At 43.8% G+C, this 22869-nt stretch overlaps 1 protein-coding gene across 2 annotated transcripts in view; it reads left to right on the forward strand.

The window, feature by feature from the left end:
* Positions 1 to 368: 368 nt before the first annotated feature.
* The window catches only part of CD38 (CD38 molecule), a 67859-nt gene continuing 45358 nt past the window's right edge, over positions 369 to 22869 (forward strand). The window contains 1 exon segment of one of the 2 annotated variants that reach the window (NM_175798.3): positions 369 to 709. In NM_175798.3, the coding sequence (NP_786992.1) occupies positions 498 to 709 (212 nt within the window). In that variant the 5' untranslated portion in view covers positions 369 to 497. 2 annotated transcript variants of the gene reach the window in all.

The following is a 22869-nucleotide window of genomic DNA, read 5'->3' on the forward strand; positions in this document are numbered from 1 at the left end:
GAATCTATTTGTCACTTTCACTGTATAATTGTAGGGGTCTTGACTTAGGTCATACCTGAATGGTTTAGTGGTTTTCCCTACTTTTTTCAAGTTAAGTCTGAATTTTGAAATGAGTTCATGATATGAGCCACAGTCAGCTCCGGGTCTTGTTTTTGCTGACTGTATAGAGCTTCTCCATCTTTGGCTGCAAAGAATATAATCCATCAGATCCAGTCCATTTTAGTTCGTTGATTCCTAAAATGTCAATATTCACTCTTGCCATCTAGGAAGTGAACGGCTCTAGGCTTTTTAAGACCTTGAGATCCTTACTAGTCTAGCGATCGCCACTGAGGGACTTCGAAGGAGGGGGGAGGAGTAGGAAAGGAAGCGAGAGAAAAGGCGAGCGAGCGCTAAAGGGGAAGTGCAGTTTGAGAAACGGGCTAGCGCTCTCCTCCCCGGCCGCTCAGACTCCAGCGGCCGCTTCTACAAATTGGTCCGGGAGACCCTCATCGGACCCCATGGCCGACTGCTGCACGCCGAGAAAGAAGCTTTGCTGGTGCGTTCTTCTGTTCTTCCTGGTGGCGGGGATCACCGGGGGGGCGATCGGAATCTACAAGTGGCACTACTCCGGGCTCAACAGGTGGCACGGGGCAGGCAGCACCGCCGATTTTCAGAAAATCATCCAGGAGCGATGCGACACCTACACCCAGACGATCCGGCCGGGTTCCAGGTGAGTGGGAGTCTTAGGCGCCCTACGGGGCCCCACGCGCGGTGGGGACGGCACTCGGCGGGGCGCGCTGGACACAGCTGGGCACAGCTGGATGCCGCGCGCCGCACAGCAGCCGTCTGGATTTGCTGGCAACAAGGCATCTACTGTCCCGAGTCAGCTGAGAGCCCGCCGGGCGGTGCCGAGTAGGCAGTGCAGGCGCGCGTTTGCGCGCGCCACTCGCAAGAGGTGCGGGCGGCCGGTGGTCTCAGGGAGCCCGCCGACAGCGCGCGGCTACTGGCGCGTCCGCTCGGCGGGTGGAAGTTGTCCGAGACGCCCTGGGCTTCCATTTGGGGCCGCAGCTCCCCTGGGCGCCCACCGCCCGGCGACTGGTTCGGAAAGTCAACGGGAGGCCGGTGAGTTGCGCGGGGTTTCTGTTCGCCATGTCTTGCCTCCCAAGTCCCCAGTAGTGTTGCAGATGACACTGGATTAAATGGTTTGCGGAGCCTGGGGTCGGGGAGGACAGTGTCTGGGGGGCCGGATCACCGACATTCATTTCATTCATTAATATACCAGCCTCGAGATTCTTGTGCGCCCTGAAATAAATGTGACCAGAGCTCCCAGTAACGACAGAAAACAAAGTAACAGCAAGGTTAAAAATTAAGATTCTAACAGCCGCAAAAGTGCATCTGCTTTATGAATCTGTAGGGACCCTGGGAACACCCAGTCTATGGAGACTTTTGTGAAGGTTTCTCCGTCCCTATCCCAGCTAGCCACTAATCTCTCCCCAAAGTGAACAGATTTCCTGACTTCCATTACCAGGGCTTAGTTTCACCCGGAAAACTCAGTTTTGAAAGTGTACATGAAGTAGAATAAGTTGGGAAGTGAAAAGGTGCTGGCTGGCTGGCTTGCTGCCTTTTCCAGGCTGCCAAGGGCGGGCAGGCTAGCCGCGATGTTCACCTGTGTGATTCAAATCAGTTCTGCCTCCAAACACACTTGACCCCGGGCTGGGGAGAGAGGAAGTGGGCAGAGAGACTCCCCCCCTTCCTGCCCCCCAGCCTCCCTGCGGGTGCCCATGAGTTCAGGTTCTAGCGCAGCGACTGAAGTTTCTTATTTGCAAATTGTTCTAGTCCAAAGATTGCCATGGTGTCAAATGTTTTGCTTACAATTAGTTAATTGAGAGAAAATGTAGAAGTTGAGCCATTCCTTTAGATTTCAATTAATGTATCAATTAAATCAAGTGATGTGCTGTGCTTAGTCGCTCATTCATGTCCGACCTTTTGCAACCCCATGGACTGTAGCCCACCAGGCTCCCCTGTCCATGGGGATTCTCCAAATAAGAATACTGGAGTGGGTTGCCATGCCCTCCTCCAGAGGATCTTCCCAACCCAGGGATTGAACCCAGGTCTCCCACGTTGCAGGCAGATTCTTTACCATCTGAGCCATCAGGAAAGCCCATGAACACAGGAGGGGGTAGCCTATCCCTTCTCCAGGGGATCTTTCCCACCCAAGAATCAAACGAGGGTCTCCTGCATTGCAGGCAGATTCTTTACCAGCTAAGCTACCCTGGAAGCTCAAATCAAGTGATATGCAATCTGAAATGGTAATGATAAAAGCGATCATTTTATTTTCACTTAATTTAATAGTCTTTAAATTGCTGTTGTTTGATCATCTTTGGGGCGTTCATATCCATATAGCAAGCAAGATGCCATAGAGACCAGGTGGCTTTTTAGTGCTTGTCAGGACACCTAGTCAATGTTAAATACACACTCAGTATTCAAAACACACAATATCAAAAAGACATATCCGTTGGCGAATGTGTATGTGTATATATATATATACTTAAAATATTAATGGGGATATCTCCTGTTACTATTTTTTGAACATCTTTCGAGATATCTCACAATACACATACACTCACACTTTGCATAAACAGGTTAATAATTAATCTGGTACTTCCTGTGTGCCAGGCACTTAAAAAATGGCAAACCATTTAGCCCTTTCACAGCAATCTGAGGCATTACCAGTGCTATCTCCATGTTACATATAAGCAAACTGAACTGGAGAGTTTGAGCAAACTGCCCCAAATTTAGCTCCAGAAACTGAACTCTTAACACTCTGCTACCTATGTACGTTCTGTAGGTAGAGGGACCATAATGCACTGACTGTGTCTGGAACTTTTTGGAAAGAAAGGGGATACTACCACTATGAGGTACCATTTCACGCCAGTCAGAATGGCTGCAATCCATAAGTCTACAAGCAATAAATGCTGGAGAGGGTGTGGAGAAAAGGGAACTCTCTTACACTGTTGGTGGGAATGCAAACTAGTACAGCCACTATGGAGAACAGTGTGGAGATTCCTTAAAAAACTGGAAACAGAACTGCCTTATGATCCAGCAATCCCACTGCTGGGCATACACACTGAGGAAACCAGAAGAGAAAGAGACAAGTGTACCCCAATGTTCATCGCAGCACTGTTTATAATAGCCAGGACATGGAAGCAACCTAGATGCCCATCAGCAGATGAATGGATAAGAAAGCTGTGGTACATATACACAATGGAGTATTACTCAGCCGTTAAAAAGAATACATTTGAATCAGTTCTAATGAGATGGATGAAACTGGAACCTATTATACAGACTGAAGTAAGCCAGAAAGAAAAACACCAATACAGTATACTAACACATATATATGGAATTTAGAAAGATGGTAACAATAACCCTGTGTACGAGACAGCAAAAGAGACACTGATGTATAGAACAGTCTTATGGACTCTATGGGAGAGGGAAAGGGTGGGAAGATTTGGGAGAATGTCATTGAAACATGTATAATATCATGTATGAAAAAGGGGATACTATTAATAATTATGCTGGGCTTAAACAGAACATACGGTCACTTTATCCTTGGGTAGTTTAAGAGCAGGAACTCTGCACACTGGGTTCAAATCCCAGCTCTGTCACAGCGTAACTCTGGGCAAATTACTTTCTTTGAGCTTCAATGTTCTCAGCTGTGGAACGGAATGGCAGTACTTACCACATGGGGGGAATGATGAGAATAAGGAGGAAAGATCCTGAAGTATTCTAAACGTTCAACATGCTATTTTTGAGGGAAGTGCAATATCACAGGCATCTTTCAGTGATAATAAACATGGACCAAGGCCAGCATCAAAACAGATGTTCCTTTGCCGTAATCAGCCTAAAGGTGACCTCTAAAAACCATTTGCTGCTGGTGCAGGACTTGCAGAGCTCATGGTCAGATCAACCCGTACATGAGTTCTCCCGGCCACACTGAGATGATCTTCACTGAAAAAGAACAGATTATTCCTAAATCAGAAGAGGAGGTTGCACGAAAGAAAAAGATATCCCAGAAGAAACAAAAACTTATGGCCTGGGAATAAATGCCGCCAAAAAAAAAATCCAAATAAAAGTAAAAGCAGAAAACAAAAAAAGAGGTGCCTAAGATTACATTTATTTAAATCACAATCCACTAAATCGGTCCTCCAATGATGAAAAAGCTTTTCTACTGTAATTATCATTATTATTATTTTTAATTTATAATTGGTCCTGGAGATCTCTCAGTGTCATTCACTACACAGGTTGTGCAGGTTAAGTCGCTTCAGTCGTATCCGACTCTTTTGAGACCCCGTGGACTGTAGCCCGCCTGGCTCCTTCGTCCATGGGATTCTTCAGGCAAGAATAGTGGAGTGGATTGCCATGCCCTCCTCTAGGGGCTCTTAAGGACACAGGGATCAAACCCCCATCTCTTATGTCTCCTGCATTGGAAGGCAGGTTCTTTACTACTAGCACCATCTAACAGCTAACATCTAACAGCTAACAGTATTCTGTAGAGTGGATGTAAATATTTCCTGTATGTGTGTGTGTGTGTGTGTGTTAGTCACTCAGTTGTGTCTGACTTTGTGACCCCATGGACTATAGCCTGCCAGGCTCCACTGTCCATGGGATTTTCCAGGGAAGAATACTGGAGTGGGTTGCCATTTCCTTCTCCAGGGGATCTTCCCAATCAAGGAATCAAACCTAGGTCTCCTGCATTGCAGGCAGATTCTTTACTCTCTGAGCCACTGGGGAAACCACCCTTCTGTAGGATGGATGTGGATATTTCCTACTGATAGAAAATTAGTTTCCAGTGCTCATTCAATAAATATTTGTTGAGCATCTTCTATGTTTCAGAAAGTGATCTAGTTCTGACAATACAGGATTGAAGGATAAAGTGCCCACTCTCATGAAGCTACCATGCTGGTTGGGGAGAAACATGCTGCAATGAATATTTTTGTCAAATATATAATTTTTGTTTATATATATATATATATATATATATATATATAGTTGTTATATGTATATGTAGCTACCCAGGTGTCTCAGTGATAAAGAATCTATCTGCAATGCAGGAGACACAGGAGACAAAGTTTCGATCCCTGGGTCAGAAAGATCTCTGCGAGGAGAAAATGGCAACCCAATATCTACCTGGAGCATCACAAGAACAGAGGAACCTGGGGCCCTACAGTCCATAGGGTTGTAAAGAGTTGGACACAACTTAGAGACTAAACAACAACATATATTTGTGTACATATGGGAGTGTTTCTATAGGATAGATTTCTACTGGGCCAAAGGGAGAATTAGGCATATTTTAAAATTTGATAAATATTTCTGAATTCTCTCCAAAGTAACTGTATCATTGTATACCCCCATCACCATCCATCAGAGGTCATACTTCCCCACAATCTTGTCATTGCTAACTAGAACAACAATAGCAACTAGAAAAACAATGGCAACTAATTGTTCCCTGACTGTTGATGATTCTCAGCATATTGTGTATGGTTATTGGCCGTTTATATTTTTTCCTGTGAGTTTCCTATTCAGATCCTTGTTAATTTCTACTGAGTTGCTTGTTTATTTCTTTCTGTGAGAATTCTCCATATATTGTAGATTATATATGTGATGTTTTCTTTCTCTCTTCCTGTTGTTCTTGTAGCTCTTCTACCTTCTGTTCCCCCAGAGACTTTAACTTCAAGGTCATGGTTCTTTGATTAATAACTTCCTCCTTCTATGTTGTCGAAAGTCTAGCAGGCTATTTCCCTGGTAGTCATACCCTCTTCTCCCTGATGAAAGCTGAGACCATTTCTGCGATCCTCCTTTGCACCCATCTCTTGCCTAGACTGCTCTCTCCTGCCTTGGTCATTGATAGTGGGCCGAAGCAGCGATTTATGCCAACTGTTCACCTTGGGATTTCTACTCTGATCTAGCTCTTCCTACCCCTGCAGTACTTTATTCAAACTATGTCTAACATACAAAAATGTGATAAGTAATATCATGCAAAACAAAACCATCATAAAAATTATGAGTATAATAATTGCAGCTATGTAAAATTGAGTGTCGAGGAAGAAAGAATGTGGCAGTGCTAGGTAAAGGGACTTGTTAGCCACTGGTAATTATCACTCCACTGCCATCAGTAGGTTTATGGTAGGTCTCTTGCCTTACAACTCTTCAGTTTCAAATGATCTGTAATTGGTATCTTGCTTATCTATTACCATGTAACAAACCACCCCCAAACTTCATGTCTTAAAACATAAGCCATTTTACTATTTTGCATGACTCTGAGGATTGATGGGGCTTAGCTAGGTGGTTCTTCTGTTCCTTGTGATGTCAGCTAGAGCTGAAGTCACTGGGGGGCTTAGCTAAGCTGGAGCACCCCAAACAGCTCAGACATCACTTCCATGAATGGCACAGCGGAGGGGTCAGCTGAAAGGCTGGTGTCACCTGGGATGCTGGAAATGCTGAGTTTCTTCTTCTCCATGACGTCTCAGAGCCTTCCAGTCACACCTCTGACGTCTTGACCCTGTGAAGGTGTTTTATTGGCAGCACCCTGGGCGTGATCATTGCCTTGAGGCCATTTCTTGCTTTGAAATTCTTTTACTAGGAAAGACTGGGAATCAAAGCAGTTTTATTTCAAACCTAACAAATCTTGACTTGGAAATGCTTGCTCTTGAATCTGCTTAGAAATGAACAGTTCTCTTTTGGTTTATTTCTTTCTCCCTGAATCTTTCTCACAGACAGCTAGAAGAAATGAGTTGGCACTTCCAACATTCTGCCTGGAAATCTCCTTAGCCAAAACCCGAAGTTCACTAGGTCTGCTTCTATTAGCTCCATTATGGCAGATGACAGGTCTTCAGAGCACAGATTTCATTTTCCCAGCCTCCAATAACAATTTCTGTCCTGTCTGTTCAGCCTTCACAAATAGTCTTCTTGAGGCCTTTCTATTAATAACTGTAGCTTGTCACCCAGCGCTAAATGCTAAAGCTATGTTGTAATCAGGAAGAGAGAAAGACAGAGATAGAGAGATAGCGACAGAGGGAGAGAAAGAGAGAAAGTGCTCATTTAACCTATTATTGACTGGAGACGTGGCAATGTGCTTTTAAGAGTGATACAATTTACATCACCGTGCAAAGTTGTTAGAGCTAAAAATTGATCAAGGGTTCATCATACACCCTGTGTTTGTTATCATTCACATTTTGCTCCATTAAGCTTTTGTTCCAACCTTATGTATGTCATAAGCAAGTGTATTACCATAAAATTTTAAAAAAAGACACATCATGAAATTTTAAGTGAAGAGGCATTTTTTGGTGAATTTTATGCAGATACTTTCTCTGATTGTCCAAGCAACATAAATACTAGGATCTCAGAAGATGATAGTTCTTCAGAATATACTTCTGATTCAGACGATGTGACTATTAGGCCAACAAAAAAGAATAAAATCCTTCGTGATTCAGTATTCACTTACATAACAAATCGCTGGCCATAGGCATTAGTTTCTGCAAAAATCCTCCAGTCAATAATGTTTGAGGAATTGGCTCACGTGATTTGGCGTCTGACAAGGCAAAATCTTCAGGGTGGGCAGGCAGGCTAGAGATCCAGGGAAGAGTTGATGCTGCAGCTCTAATCTGAAGGCCTCTGCTGGCAGAATTCCCTTTTCCCTGGGGGAAGTCAGTCTTTTTCTTAAGGCTTTCAGCTCACTGAATGAGGCCCACCTAGACCGTGGATGGTCACCTGCTTTACTCAGAGTGCATCCATTTAAATGCAACACATATCCAGATGCATCTGACTCAATCTCTGGGCACCATGGGCTAGCCAAGCTGACACAGAAAAGGAACCATTGTACACATGGTGGACTACAAGGAGGTCCAACCAGTCCATCCTAAAGGAAATCAGTCCCGAATATTCATTGGAAGGACTGATGTTGAAGCTGAAACTCCAATACTTTGGCCACCTCATGTGAAGAGCTGACTCATTTGAAAAGATCCTGATGCTGGGAAAGATTGAAGGTAGGAGAAGGGGATGACAGAGGGTGAGGTGGTTGGATGGCATTACTGACTCAATGGACATGGGTTTGGGTGGACTCTGGGAGTTGGTGATGGACAGGGAGGCCTGGTGAGCTGCAGTTCATGGGGTCGCAAAGAGTCGGACAGACTGAGCGACTGAACTGAACTGAACTGAACGTGTGTTCTAGGTTTCCGTCAGGCCATGCCTCGCTTCCAGGTGCGTTTTCTGTTTTGGTTATCTTTTGCTGCATCAAAAATTACTCTAACACATAGGGGCTTAAAGCCTCAGCCATTTGTTATCTTTCCCAATTGAGTGGCTTGTCTGGGATCAGCTGGATGGCCTGCTTCACACGGTGCCAGCTAGGGCTGTAGTCAGGAGCGACTGACTTGGAGGGAACGTCCAAAACGTGGCGCTTACAAGATGGCGCCATGGCACGTGGTGTTAGCTGGGGTGGTGGCCTCGCTTTCTCTCTCTATTCTTCTCAGGGCCCCTCTTCACCTCGTGGTGTCACCATACGATCTTTTTGTGGTGTGGCTGGAGTTCTTCCAAGTTCCCAAACTTTCAGAAGAGCCCTTCCTAAAGCTTTAGACCTGTAACCAGCACAGCATCACTTCTACATTGGTTAGGTCACCCCTTCAACCCAGATTCGGGAGGCAGAGAAACAACACCGCCCACTCCATGCGAGGAGCGACAGAGGTATTGTGGGCAGCTGCACCCTTTGTGTATCTTTGTGTTAGCTTTTAAATGTTCGTTTCGTTATCATCTTTTTGTTCTTCTGTTACATCTCTTTCTACTTTATTGCTTTTTTTTTAAAAAAAACTAGATTTTAAAATGTTAAAAATCTAGCAGATGCTTCATGAAATATACGGTCATTTAGTCTAGAGACATTCTGTTGAGGGATATATCTCGAGGATCTAAAAGAGTGCCTGTTATATAATAAGCAAAAGTATTTAGCTGGATTAAATGAGTGACGTACAAGCTATCAAGGGCTACTCAGGTGGCTCAGTGGCGAAGAATCTGCCTGGAATGCAGAAGACATAGGTTGGATCCTGGTCCGGGAAGATTCCCCTGGGGAAGAAAATAGCACCCTTTCCAGGATTCCTGCCTGGGAAATCCCATGGACAGAGGAGCCTGGTGGGCTACAGTCCATGGGGTTGCAAAAGAGTCAGACATGACTTAGTGACTAAATAACAACAATATACAAGCCAGTATATTACAAATAATAGAAATGAACAAAATCGTAATAAATGCCTTTTTTTGTCCCTGTCCCGAGACAAGCTAGGGTCCTGGCTGGAGGCTTGTTTGCTTGCTCATGCTGTCGTGTCCAACTTTTTGCAACCCTGTGGACTGTAGCCCACCAGGTTCCTCTGTCCATGGGATTTTTCAGGCAAGAATACTGGAGTGGGTTGCCATTCCCCTTGGATGGAGCTGTTACTGTTAAGTCGCTTCAGTCGTGTCCGACTCTGTGCGACCCCATAGATGGCAGCCCACCAGGCTCCCCCGTCCCTGGGATTCTCCAGGCAAGAACACTGGAGTGGTTTGCCATTTCCTTCTCCAATGCAGGAAAGTGAAAGTGAAGTCGCTCAGTTGTGTCCAAGTCTTCAGGACCCCATGGACTGCAGCCCACCAGGCTCCTCTGCCCATGGGATTTTCCAGGCAAGGGCACTGGAGTGGGGTGCCATTCCCCATGGATGGAGAGGGGCTGTTTAATTCATCTCTGCATTCCCTGTGGTCCAGCACATCCTTCATCCCTTTACAGAGTCTTAGTCCGTGCTTGCTGAATTGAACCTGCTTAAGTCCACACTGTGCTTGTTGATACAGAAGCAATGAGAGCCTTAGTCAGAGAAGATTCTTCTTTGATCTTTTCCCAGCTGCTAATGATCCCTTCTGTGACCGCATCCACTGTCTTTTCTGATACCTTTATCTCTAGTTCATCATTTGTTTTGGCTTCTCTTTCCTTTTCAAAATTTCCAATAAGATTTCTCAGGGCCAGCGCTTCATTTTTACTTCCCCATGCCTCCCATTTTAATGACTTTAGCATTTCTTTAACTTCCACTTCCCATAAAATGTATGACAAAAAATTGTACCCAATAGCAGATTCATACAAACTCTTAGTCAAGGCTTTCATGTATGTGTGTGTATACCTGGGGCGAGACGTGGAGGATTCAGGGAGGAAGAAAACATGGGTCCTGCTCTCTGGGTCCTACAAGGCAGGTTTAGGACGACTGGCCTGGAAACAGTAACGCAAGACAGGTACAGCAGCTAAGAGGATTGTACCCAGACGAGAGGGGCCCTGAGCAGGGAGGGGCCGCTTCTCTGCTATTAGCCATTTGCTGGATTCTCCAGGGCCATGTGGAATGTACTCAGGTGCCCATCAAACGAGAAAATATCAGTACATGAATTGCCATGTACCAAGGGTCACAGCAGCACCACCGAGATTCAGCAAACTGAACCCACCTGGAGCGGCTGAATCGGGAAGGGCTTGATGAAAGAGGTCATGCATGAAGTCTTCCTTCAGTGGTAGGGTTTCCACAAAAGGCTGTTCCCAAGAGTGTGTATCAACCCTGTTGAACAAAGTCTGGGAGATAGATAAGATGCTACTGCTTGCAGCAGATTGGTCAATCCGTGGACCAAAACTCTTTGACGGCTGTGGGCCCTCTGGAGGATCTTGCTGGTTAGAGGGTCATATTGGCCCGTGTACAACCTGAACTTTCTCAGCACACGAGACTGTGAGAGGGTGACCGTCCTTGCATGGGCCAGAATGGCAGTGTGGTTTCCCTTTGCAGTGATGGAATGGCCACCTGCTCATCGTCCCTCTTCCCTCTTCAGGTCCAGTTGGACCCTGAACTTCATCAGCACACCGCAGGGCCTTGGGTTCACCCATGTGCTCTCTGTGATTATCAGGTTTCCTTCACGCCTGTCTTTCTTTCTGGGCTTCTGAGGCCGGGACCAGTGGCCAGAGAGTCTCAGGTGAACCCTACTGAATGTGGAAAGTGGAACAAGGATCCAAGCTGCTGCTATGGTTACGAGGAGGGAAGTCAGACCCTGCAGCTGAGTTATCTGTGGAAGGAAGGGTGGAATGGAGTACATATGCAAATAAGCTGAGTGTGGGGCCTGTGGGGCTTGGGGTGCTCCCAGCATATCTGGGGAAAGGTAGCTGGGGGTGGGTAGAATCTTCTAGAAGGAGGGGTTAATTGGATGCTCTGGGAGCCCATTAGATGGCTGAGTGAGAGAGGACAGGAACAGAGGAGAGAGAGAAGGAGAGAGGTCACTTCCAGGCTCTTTGGCCTCAGGCTTTGCTTCTGTTGTTCTCAGAAAGGTCGGTGCTGTTTGTAGCTGCCTGCCGCCCAAGCTCCCGCCCTGGTATTGTTATTAATAACCCAAGGAAGTGGCCATGAAAAAGGAAACCTTTATTCAGTACCACAGTGAGCGCTCACAGCCTCTCTGCTTCCTCCTTTACTCTTTGGAGGGAAAAACCCTTGGAAAACAGCCCAAAAGCCTGTTTAGAAATTTTGATGGGATAAAGGTTGGGAATCCATGTGTATGGGTTGTCTGCGTGCACTAGGAGCTTTATCTCGGGGGTTCTTTCTCAACTTATCAGCATCCTGTCGGGGAAGTCTCAGGACACACATTATAGGGATGGAGCCAAGACAGTTATTACAAACAATCAAGTGATTTCTGACAGTTAGAGCTTGCAAGGTAACTTGTGGGGTCCTCGTACAAATAAAGATGACTTGCTCGTTGTTCAAAAAGCAGGAGGAAGATTTCCTTTTATTCTGTGGTCTTGAGCTTCCTAGGTGGCACTAGTGGTGAGAACTTCCCATCAATGCAGGAGACATAAGAGACATGGATTCCATCCTGGATGGGGAAGATCCTCTGGAGGAGGGCATGGCGACCCACTCCAGTATTCTTGCCTGGAGAATTCCATGGACAGAGGAGCCTGGCAGGGTGCGGTCCATGGAGTCGCACAGAGTCAGACAAGGTGGTTTATCATTATTATTTTATGTGATTTTTCTGGCTGCGCTGGAAAGTGTAGCTTGGTTGCTACACTTGGGCTTTCTCTAGCTGCGGCCAGAGGAGGCTCCTCTCTAGTTGTGGTGTCAGGGCTTCTCGTTGCAGTGGCTCCTCCTGTCAGGGACCATGAGCTCCAGAGTGCTGGCTCAGGAATTGTGGAAAATGAGTTTAGTTGCCCCCAGCGTGTCGGATCTTCCCAGACCAAGGATGGAAGTCATTTCTTCTGCATTGGCAGGCGGATTCTTAACCACTAGACCACCAGGGAAGCCCTGCCAGGTGGTCTTTGCCTGCTCTTGGAAGTCGGGTTGTTACCGAGTCCAAGCTCACCGTGATGAATCCGAGATAAGGCCCTGCAATCAGGACTTTATCTGGGAGGCAGCTGACCGAGAAGATGGCAGGCTAGCTCCTCAAAAGAACCATATTGTGGGGACTGGAAGCCAGGTTCTTTAATGGATCAGAGATGAAGGGAGGTGAGGAAACTAAATAAAAAGACTATTAGTCCTTACAAATGTCCCCCACAATGGCAAGTCTCAGGCAGGGAGATGTGTTAGTTTCACTTCCTTGCAGACCTTCACAGGTGGGTGGCTCAGCTCATCTCCCTGAGGCCGGTCATTGTGCATGCAGATAATAACAAAATGGGCAAGATGCGGGTTCCAGTCACAGAAACAGATCCAGCAGAAATTCAAAATTAACCTTTCCTGGTTGCAGGGTCCCCTTGAGCATAGGGGTTACTGGCAGGGAGAGTTCAGACCCTCACAGGTGCTGGACTGCTCCCCACAACTTGGTACACAGGGAAGGGGCGCCTGACTCCACTGGACACTCCTGCTGGTGGGCAGAGCGAGGAAGGGTCCTCACAGGCAAGATCCTGCCCCAGGGAGGTGGAGAAGCAGCGGATGGGGAACAATATGTGAGCCAAGGCTTCAAGGCCCTGGCGCCCCTTCCAGTGTCCTATCGGGCTTCTCTTGTAGAAACACGAAAGCAAAGGTAAAGTTTTTAAAAGTTTCCAGACAGTGACTTCAGAGCATTAAACTCTAAGTGCAGTCTTTCTGAGCCCCGGGCTCTCTGTGACTGTATCAGTGCATGAAGACAATCTTGAAGTTAGTCCACGGCAGAGTGGGGATCGAAACTCATCTCTTTCTACCCTTGGAATCATCAGGCCCATTCAAACGAAGAGGAAACAGAGACAGAGAGAGCTTTTCCCATGGTCGGAGCTGGCTAAATGGTAGAACTGCTTTTGAACTGACTGCGTTCCCATTCAATGGTTTCCAAAAGAGGCTGTTCTAAGCAAGTCTGAGGCCAGAGGCAACCCGTTCCCAGTGTGTTAGCATTTCTGCTGTCTCTAGACGGAGGTGTTCTCCTCCGTCATCTCAAGGTGAGTCATTAAGCTGCTGGGTGAGGTCACAGGTCTCCATTTAGTGAGGCAAGGTCCTAATGTTTGTGCTTTGGGACATACTGCAAATTTCTGCAGGAAAGGCAGCAGAGTGCCACGCCTGCGCTAGTTATCAGCCGCAGGCTTTGTGGTTTATTTCACGTCTTGAACCATCACCTCTTGGAACTGGGTCAAGAAGGATGTGGTTCACACCAAGCACTCTAATCCTGGGTACCTGGAAGCCACTGCCGACTGATCACAGCACGTTAGGGCGAGCCTGGGTTCAACCTCAGCCTGCCCTGTAGATAGATAGCAATTGGTTAGAATAGTCCGGAGAGATGACGTCTATTTGTGATTCTGCAGCAGAATCACGTTGCTTATAGGTAGATAAGTATAAAATATTATTTATTTCACCTGGGGATATTCTTCCCCTTCACTTTCAGATATGGACTTTCAGATATGGATGCTTAAGTGCACTAGTGAGTAACAAATGAGAGCGGTCCTGGAGTAGGGGCAGCTGGAGGGGACACAGGATAAAGGGCCTAAAGTTGTGCAGTTAAGACAAATCTGATGGGAGGGACCGTAGGTGACCAGATGTCCTCTACCAGTTGAAAAAGAATCTTGAGTGAATGGACTAGATGTGTGTTGTATAGCTCAGCAAGGCAGAATCAGAGCCTCAAGAGGCAAAAAAAAAAAAAAAAAAAGCCAAGAATATCTGCCAAGATTTGCACAGCTCATCACAACCTTTTTGTTGAGCATTTTTTGTTGTTATTGTTGTTGTAGTTGCTGCTACCACATGGCATGAGGGATCTTAGTTCCCCAAGCAGGAATTGAACCTGTGCCCCCTGTAGTAGAAGCCCACGAGTCTTAACCACTGGACCACCTTGGAAGTCCCACAACTTATTTGAACTGAATAATTTATTTGAATTCATTTGTCAAAGCAGGAGTTTCAAAATGCTTAGAGTATGACTTTTATAATGTACAGAATCAACACATGTCAAAGATTTATTTATTCATTTATGAGGGAATCTGCAAAATGATAAAGTCCACTCAGAGAACACTGGGAAGCACTGGATCACTTATAAGTATTTTAAAGGAAATATTAGAATAGATTGGCAGGTTAGATATAAACTGATCAATGTTCTGCAAGGCAATAAGAAGCCATAACCTTTGGGAATATCTTTTCTATCAGACAGAAATTATTTGCAACTCTAACGGACAAGATCTATAAGTTACCATCAAACTTCATAAGATTTGAGAGTCAGTAGAAAGGACAAAGACACAACCTGCTAGATAATTAACTCATTCTGGAGTAAACGTGTCAAGAAAGAGGAAAGTGAGAAAGCTGGTTCAAAACTCAACATTAATAAATTAAGATCATGGTATCTGGTCCCATCACTTCATGGCAAATAGAAGGGAAAAAAGTAAAAGCAGTGGCAGATTTTATTTTCTTGGGCTCCAAAATCACTGCAGATGGTGACTGCAGCCATGAAATTAAAAGACGCTTGCTCTTTGGAAGGAAAGCTATGACAAACCTAGACAGCCTATTAAAAAGCAGAGACATTACTTTGCCAACAAAGGTCCGTATAGTCAAAGCTGTGGTTTTTCCAGTAGTCATGTACGAATGTGAGATTTGGTCCATTAAGAAGGCTGAGTACTGAAGAAATGATGCTTTCAAATTGTGATGCCAAAGAAGACTCTTCAGAGTCTCTTGGACTGCAAGAGATCAAACCAGTCAATCCTAAAGGATATCAACCCTGAATATTCATTGGAAGGACTGATGCTGAAGCTCCAACACTTTGGCCACCTGATGCAAAAAGCCAATTAATTGGAAAAGACCCTGATGCTGGGAAGGATTGAGGGCAGGGGGAGAAGGGAGAGGCAGAGGATGAGATGGTCGGATAGCATCACCAATGTAATGGATGTGAATTTGAGCAAACTCTGGGAGATGGTGGAAGACAGATGAGCCTGGCTCCAGAGGGTTGCAAAAAGTTGGATATGACTTAGCAACTGAATAACAACAAGCTTGTTGAACAGTGACCCCAAAGGACAATGAAAGGATGTGTGCCCACCTTTTGGCTTTATTTCCAAATTGTGTCTACTTTTCGTAACACAGTTATTCAGTAAGTTTTTATTGAGATTCTGTTATGTCTCATAAACTCTGCTAGGTCCTGGGGATATAGCAGTGAACAAAACAGACTAAATTCTTGCTCAGATGCAACAGATATTGTAGTGGGAGGTGGGGCACAGACTAGAAAGCAAAAAATATGTCGTGGGACGGGTGGTGACAAGTGCTGGAAGGAGTGCTTAGAGTTTTAAGTACGGTAATAAAATAAGGAAGGCTTTGGTGAAAGATGACAGGTTTGTAAAGACCTGAAGAAAGAGGGACAGCAAAAACTAGAAATGTCTGCAGAAGAACATTCTAGGCAAAAGAAAGGACATGTGCAAAGGCACTGAGGCAGCAAGGACATGCATAGGATCAGAACTTTTTGTTACAGAAATCTTTAAACATTTATAAAACTAGAGAAAATAATAATCAACCCCCTTTTGACCATTCAGTTCAGTTCAGTTCAGTCACTCAGTCGTGTCCGACTCTTTGCAACCCCATGAATTGCAGCACACCAGGCCTCCCTGTCCATCACCATCTCCTGGAGTTCACTCAAACTCATGTCCATTGAGTCAGTGATGCCATCCAGCCATCTCTTCCTCTGTCGTCCCCTTCTCCTCCTGCCCCCAATCCCTCCCAGCATCAGGGTCTTTTCCAATGAGCCAACTCTTCGCATGAGGTGGCCAAAGTATTGGAGTTTCAGCTTCACCATCAGTCCTTCCAATGAACACCCAGGACTGATCTCCTTCAGAATGGACTGGTTGGATCTCCTTGCAGTCCAAGGAACTCTCAAGAGTCTTCTCCAACACCACAGTTCAGAAGCATCAATTCTTCGGTGCTCAGCTTTCTTCACAGTCCAACTCCCACATCCATACCTAACCACAGGAAAAACCATAGCCTTGACTAGATGGACCTTTGTTGGCAAAGTAATGTCTCTGCTTTTGAATATGCTGTCTAGGTTGTTCATAACTTTCCTTCAAAGGAGTAAGCGTCTTTTAATTTCATGGCTGCAACCACCCATTACTCAACCTCAAAAATTATCAACATTCTGCTATTCTTCTTTAATCTGTCTTCTCAAATTTTTTTTTCCCCTAAAGCAGAGGTCCTCAACCTCTGGGATCTAATGCCTGATAATCTGAAGTGGAGCTGATGTAATAATAAAAGACAAAGTGCACAATAAATGTAATTCACTCAAATCATCCTGAAACCACCCCACTTCCACCTGTCCATGGAAAAATTGTCTTCCATGAAACCCATCCCAAGTGCTAAAAAGTTTGGGGACTGCAGCCCTAAAACACTTTCTTTAAAGCAAATTCCAGACTTCACATTACTGTGTCTGTAAATACTTCAGTCTGAATCTTGAATGAAAAATAACATTAAAAAAATTCAAACCAATGTAATACCATACTCTCATGTAACAAAATAAAGAGCATTTTTTCAGTGTTATCCAATATCCAACTTGCATTCAGTTTTCTATGATTTTCTTAAAAATCATGTAGTTTATGATTGATTTGTTCAAGTAAGGATTCACTCATTACATTCAGCTATCTGAAGTATCCTCTAAGTATCTTCAAGAATGGATTATTAGTATCCTTTAATTCATAATCATTTTTAAGAGCCTGTTACTGTGTTGAAGAGATTCGGTGATTTGTCTTGTAGAATTTCCTACCTGCTGGATTTGGCTCCTGGTTTCATTTTATGTTTTCCTCTAGTCCCTGTGGGCTTCCCTAGTGGCTCAGATGGTAAAGCATCTGCCTGAAATGCAGGAGACCCTGATTCAATCCCTGGGTCAGGAAGATCCCCTGGAGAAGGAAATGGCACCCACTCCATTATTCTTGCCCGGAAAATTCCATGGACTGAAAAGCCTGGTAGGCTACAGTCCATGAGGTCGCAAAGCGTTGGACACAACTGAGCAACTTCACTTTTCACTAATCCCTGTGGTGAGTGGGCTCAGTCACTTAGCTGTTTCCAGCTCTTTGTGACCCCATGGACTGTAATCAGGCTCCTCCACCCATGGGATTTTCCAGGCAAGAATACTGGAGTGGGTTGCCATGCCCTCCTCTAGGGGATCTTCTGGACTCAGGGATTGAACCCACGCCTCTTACATCTCCTGTCCCTGTATGACCTGCAGACAGAGTGCTAGATTAGAGTCAGATTACATTTGGGAGTGGTCAGGAATGCTTCATAGAGGGAGCTGTAGAATTCCTTGGGCATCACCTCAGGAGACACATAATGTCACGCTGTCTCTCATTTAGGGGCGTTAACAAGATTGGCCATTAACCGCCTAATTCATTCATTATAAAGTTCCACAACAACTTTTCATTGAATTAGTTTAGCAGCATTTGATGAGTGTTGCCAAGATTGATTATTTCCATAGGAGCTGTAAATGGATGTTTCCTTTTGAGAGAGTCAGTTCCTAGGCAGGTTGATAGGGAGTCTAGGGGTCCCCAAAGAGAGAGGGGTCTGGAATTCTCAAGGAGGAAAAAAGGACAAACTTTTTTTCTTTCTCCACATTCCTTAGGATTATATACCAATAATGTATCCTGCCTAAGGACAGTCTTTGGATTCAACCTTCTGTTATTTTAAAATGTTAATTATGGGAGTATACCTGGTCTTTACAAGGATGTATCTTGCCTGAGGACAGTGTTATCTTAAAATGTAAATTATGGGAGTAGGTCGGAGGAGGTCTTTACAACCTCCAGACATTCTTTGGATTATATAACCTCATTATTAACACTAGCAAGCGGGTACTCTTTCTGCCCCCTTCTGATGCCTATGTCAGAAGCTTTCTCTATCTCCTTTATACTTTAATAAAACTTTACTACACAAAAGCTCTGAGCGATCAAGCCTCGTCTCTGGCCCCGGATTGAATTCTTCTCCTCCGGGGGCCAAGAATCCCGGTGTATTCGCGTGATTCAACAACAACCTTTCACTTTCCTTTCTGTCAAAATGCTTTTACTTAGATCCATAGAAAATGTCCTATTTACTGTTCATCAGTTTCTCAACCTTAAAAAACTTAGCAAGTACAAACTAAACAGAAGAGTCTACAATGATGAATGTAATTTGAACAACAAAAACTAGAAATGGACAGAAAAGAAGATGAAAATTATAAATTTGAAAATACAATGTAATTTTTTGAAATTAAAAAATCTTAGGCTAGATATTATGTATACAATCACCAAGTAGCATTAAAAAATAAAAACATGTGCATTTAATAGTGATGAGTAAAATGGATATTATCCAATTGTAAAATTTCTTCTGCACTTATTCTGATTCTTACAAACAGAAGGCTATCTTTCACCAACCATTTGGTTGTCCTGAAATAGAGTCCATGAAAGAAAAACAGGATAGATGTTTGTTTCTTTACCTTTAAAAAAAAATCAATTTATGGAATAACAAATTGGTTAATGCTCTATCAACTTCTAGAGGTGACCTTTGAGTTTTTTAAAGTATCATTTTGAACTCATGATTTCTTATATGTTTAATGAGTATCATGACAGAAAGTGAAGAAGAACTAAAGAGCCTCATGATGAAAGTGAAAGAGGAGAGTGAAAAATTTGGCTTAAAGCTCAACATTCAGAAAACTAAGATCATGGCATCTGGTCCCATCACTTCATGGCAAATAGATGGGGAAACAGTGAAAACAGTGGCTGACTTTATTTTCCTGGGCTCCAAAATCACTGCAGATGGTGACTGCAGCCATGTAATTAAAAGATGCTTACTCCTTGGAAGGAAAGTTGTGACCAACCTAGACAGCATATTAAAAAGCAGAGACATTATTTTGCCAACAAAGGTCCGTCTAGTCAAGGCTATGGTTTTTCCAGTGGTCATGTATGGATGTGAGAGTTGGACTGTAAAGAAAGCTGAATGCTGAAGAATTGATGGTTTTGAACTGTGGTGTTGGAGAAGACTCTTGAGAGTCCCTTGGACTGCAAGGAGATACAAGCAGTCCATCCTAAAGGAGATCAGTCCTGGGTGTTCATTGGAAGGACTGATGTTGAAGCTGAAACTCCAATACTTTGGCCACGTCATGCGAAGAGCTGACTCATTGGAAAAGACCCTGATGCTGGGAAAGATTGAAGGTGGGAGGAGAAGGGGACAACAGAGGATGAGATGGTTGGATGGCATCACCAACTCAATGGACATGGGTTTGGGTGGACTCTGGGAGTTGGTGATGGACAGGGAGGCCTGGTGTGCTGTGGTTCATAGGGTGGCAAAGAGTTGGACACGACTGAGCGACTGAACTGAACTGAATTGAATGAGTATCAGTTACTTAGATCACTATTCAAACTACATCAGAGTGCTAATTGCCACTGGATAATCATTAACTATTTGGCCTTTTTAATAGATGATGCTAGAAAATATATCCTTTTCAAGAAAGAGAAGTTAAGAGCTCATACTGATTATTCCAATGTAAAGGATGCAAGGTTTTTAATCTAATATTTTTAAATTTATGTTTATATCTTTCTCTGATACTAAAAATCTTGGTTCCTAATAGCATTAACATAATCATGTATTTTCTTTCATATGTATATAAGAAATAATTAAATAATTATATGTGTATTATTATTGTTATTAGCAAAATGTGTAAATATCTTTATGATTCTTTTGGTCCTTAGGATACAGGATGCATCCCACTAGTGATGAATAGTGATGTATAGAATGATGAATAGTGGTGTACAAGTGTCTGACACAGTACTAAAGGGATCCCTCTGGTTGCTGGGTTGAGAATAGATGGTAGGAAGAGTCATGGAAGCCATGGAGAAGTTCATGTAGTTGTTGAAGTGAGAAGTGATTGCGGAGTTGGTCTTGATGGATGGGGGTAAGAAGGGGATATATTCTGAAAACAGATTTCGTGTGATTTGCCATGGACTTGAATATAGGATATTAGAAAAAACGAATAAAAAAAAAAAACAAAAAAACCTCTGAGGTTTGTGGGCTGAGTTACCAGAAAAATGCATTTCCCTATATTAACAAGGGAAAGACTCAGGTGAAGCAAGTTGGGCCAGGAACCACCAGCTTGGTTCTGTATGTATTAGCTTTGCATTGTCCGTTGTCACTGAAGTGCAGACATTGAATAGGATGCTGGTTGCTATGAATGAGGGTACTGGGGAGAGGTCTGGGCGAAGATATGAATGTGAAAGTCAACTGTGCATAGAAATTCAAGCTGATGTTTCATGTGGAGGAAGTGTCACTGGTCTTCTTCAAGTAATTCTGACTGGCTAAACAAGATGAAAACTGAAAATTGACCAATGGATCAATGACTTGACAAGATGGGTTTTAGAGGAGTGGTCATGGTGAAAGCCTGTCATACTGGACTGAAGAAGAAGAAGGGAAAAGAGGAATTGGAAATTGTAACTAGACAGCTCTCCCTAGGAGTCTTGCCGGAAAGGAGAGCAGAAGTGACATGGTGCTTGGATGGATAAGGGGGGGATCCAAGATGGGAGAAATTGGGGCTAGTTTGAGAGACAGCTTCTTTGAAGTGGACGGAGAAATTGTCTAGGTAAAGAATGCGTCTAAATTTCTACGGTTTTCTAAGGTCTTTGACAACTGACCTACCGATATCAAACTCAGCAACATTTTTAAAGTGACTCATCTTGGTCGTTTTTACCCAAAACTTCAACTTAGTTTTCACAGGAAAAAAGTTTTTCTTTTTTCATGCATCCAATTTATTTGCGAACAATTTAATGAAAGGGTATAATTAAAGCAAAAAGAATAGGCATACACCTACTTAAGAATAGGTAAATAAAGAACCAAATGAGTAAAAATGGAAGCTCTTGGGTATCCTAGGAAGTAGCCTAGTAATTGTGTAGAAGGCAAGCAACTTGTATAGAGGGAGTGAAAAATGCTGGTGGGTAACGCAGAGACTCAGTTAAATATGGGTCAGTTAAGAGTTTCTTTTTTCATTTTTGCAATGAATGATTTTAGAAATGGTCAGGCATTGCATTTTTTTTTTTTTTTTTTTGCAATTAAATATCTTTTTCTTGCCTCAGTTCAGAAAACTACCAGGACAAACTTTTCCTTAAATGAATTGTGGTGTAAAGATCTGCCTGCAATGCAGGAGACCTGGGTTCGATCCCTGGATCGGGAAGATCCCCTGGAGAAGGCAAAGGCAACCCACTCCAGTACTCTTGCCTGGAAAACCCCAAGGACAGAGGAGCCTGGCGGGCTACAGTCCATGGGGTCACAAAGAGTCAGACACGACTGAGCGACTGTCACACACACACACACTCACGGTGTAAAGAACAGATGCAAGATGGTGAGACTGAAACATGAAACTCAGTGCTAGATGAAATCAAGAATTGCTTCCGTGTGTGCCTGGAAGGGAACGAGTGATTATATTCACAAGTTTTGTAGTTGATCTGAGTGGAGAGTAGTGACAGCTTATGGTGAACGATGCTGGATTCGTGATCTCTGAAGAAGATTTAGCTTCGGGACCAGGGACCAGGCTTGATCACTCAAGAGCTTTTGTGTAGCAGAGTTTTATTCAAGTTAAGAAAAGGCTCGGAGAAAGCTTCTGACATAGACATCAGAAGGGCGTGGAGGATGCCCCCTTGCTGGTGTTTGCAAGGGAGTCGTATATTTTTTAATTAATTATTACAATAAATCAAAAGAATGTCTCAAGGTTGTAAAAATTTTACTAGACCCACTCCCATAATTTACATTTTAAGATAACAGGATTAGCCAGAAGGTTTTCAGGAAGGAGAAACTGTCCTCAAGCAGGATACATTGTTGTTATATAATCCTTAGGACAGAGTTTAAACTGAGTCGTTTGTTGTGTAATCATCAGTTCCAGGCTTAAAGAAAAAATGTTTTATGTGACTAAGACCAAGGAATGTAGAGGAAAAAAAGTTTGTTCTTTCCTCCTCCTTGAGAATTCCAGACTCTTATCTCCTCCTTGGGAACCCTGAACTTCTTATCAACCTGCCTAGGAATTGACTCTCTCAGTAGGAGATCATGGTTTGTTTGTTTGTTTGGTTTAATATCACCAGTAAATACCTGCTCTGAAACTGGGAGGGATCATGAGAAGGTTGTTTTTAAAGATAAAAGAGAACGTGAAACCTGAGGTCAGAAGCTTGAATAAGTGGTGCATGAGAATGACATTCTTTCTCCTTGCAGTGACTTTTCTTCTAATTTTAAAAATAAAACATGCCCTTTTTAGAACACTTGGAAAAAAAAAAATTTTTTAATGTAGAGAAGAATACAAAATCACTTAACCCCCAAGTGAAGTGAAGTGAAGTCGCTCAGTCGTGTTCGACTCTGTGACCCCATGAACTATAGCCTGCCAGGCTCCTCCATCCATGGAATTTTCCCAGGCAAGAATACTGGAGTGGGTTGCCATTTCCTTCTTCAGGGGATC

This window comes from Bos taurus, chromosome 6 (genome assembly GCF_002263795.3).
Source record: "Bos taurus isolate L1 Dominette 01449 registration number 42190680 breed Hereford chromosome 6, ARS-UCD2.0, whole genome shotgun sequence".
In the NCBI taxonomy this organism is placed as follows: domain Eukaryota; kingdom Metazoa; phylum Chordata; class Mammalia; order Artiodactyla; family Bovidae; genus Bos; species Bos taurus.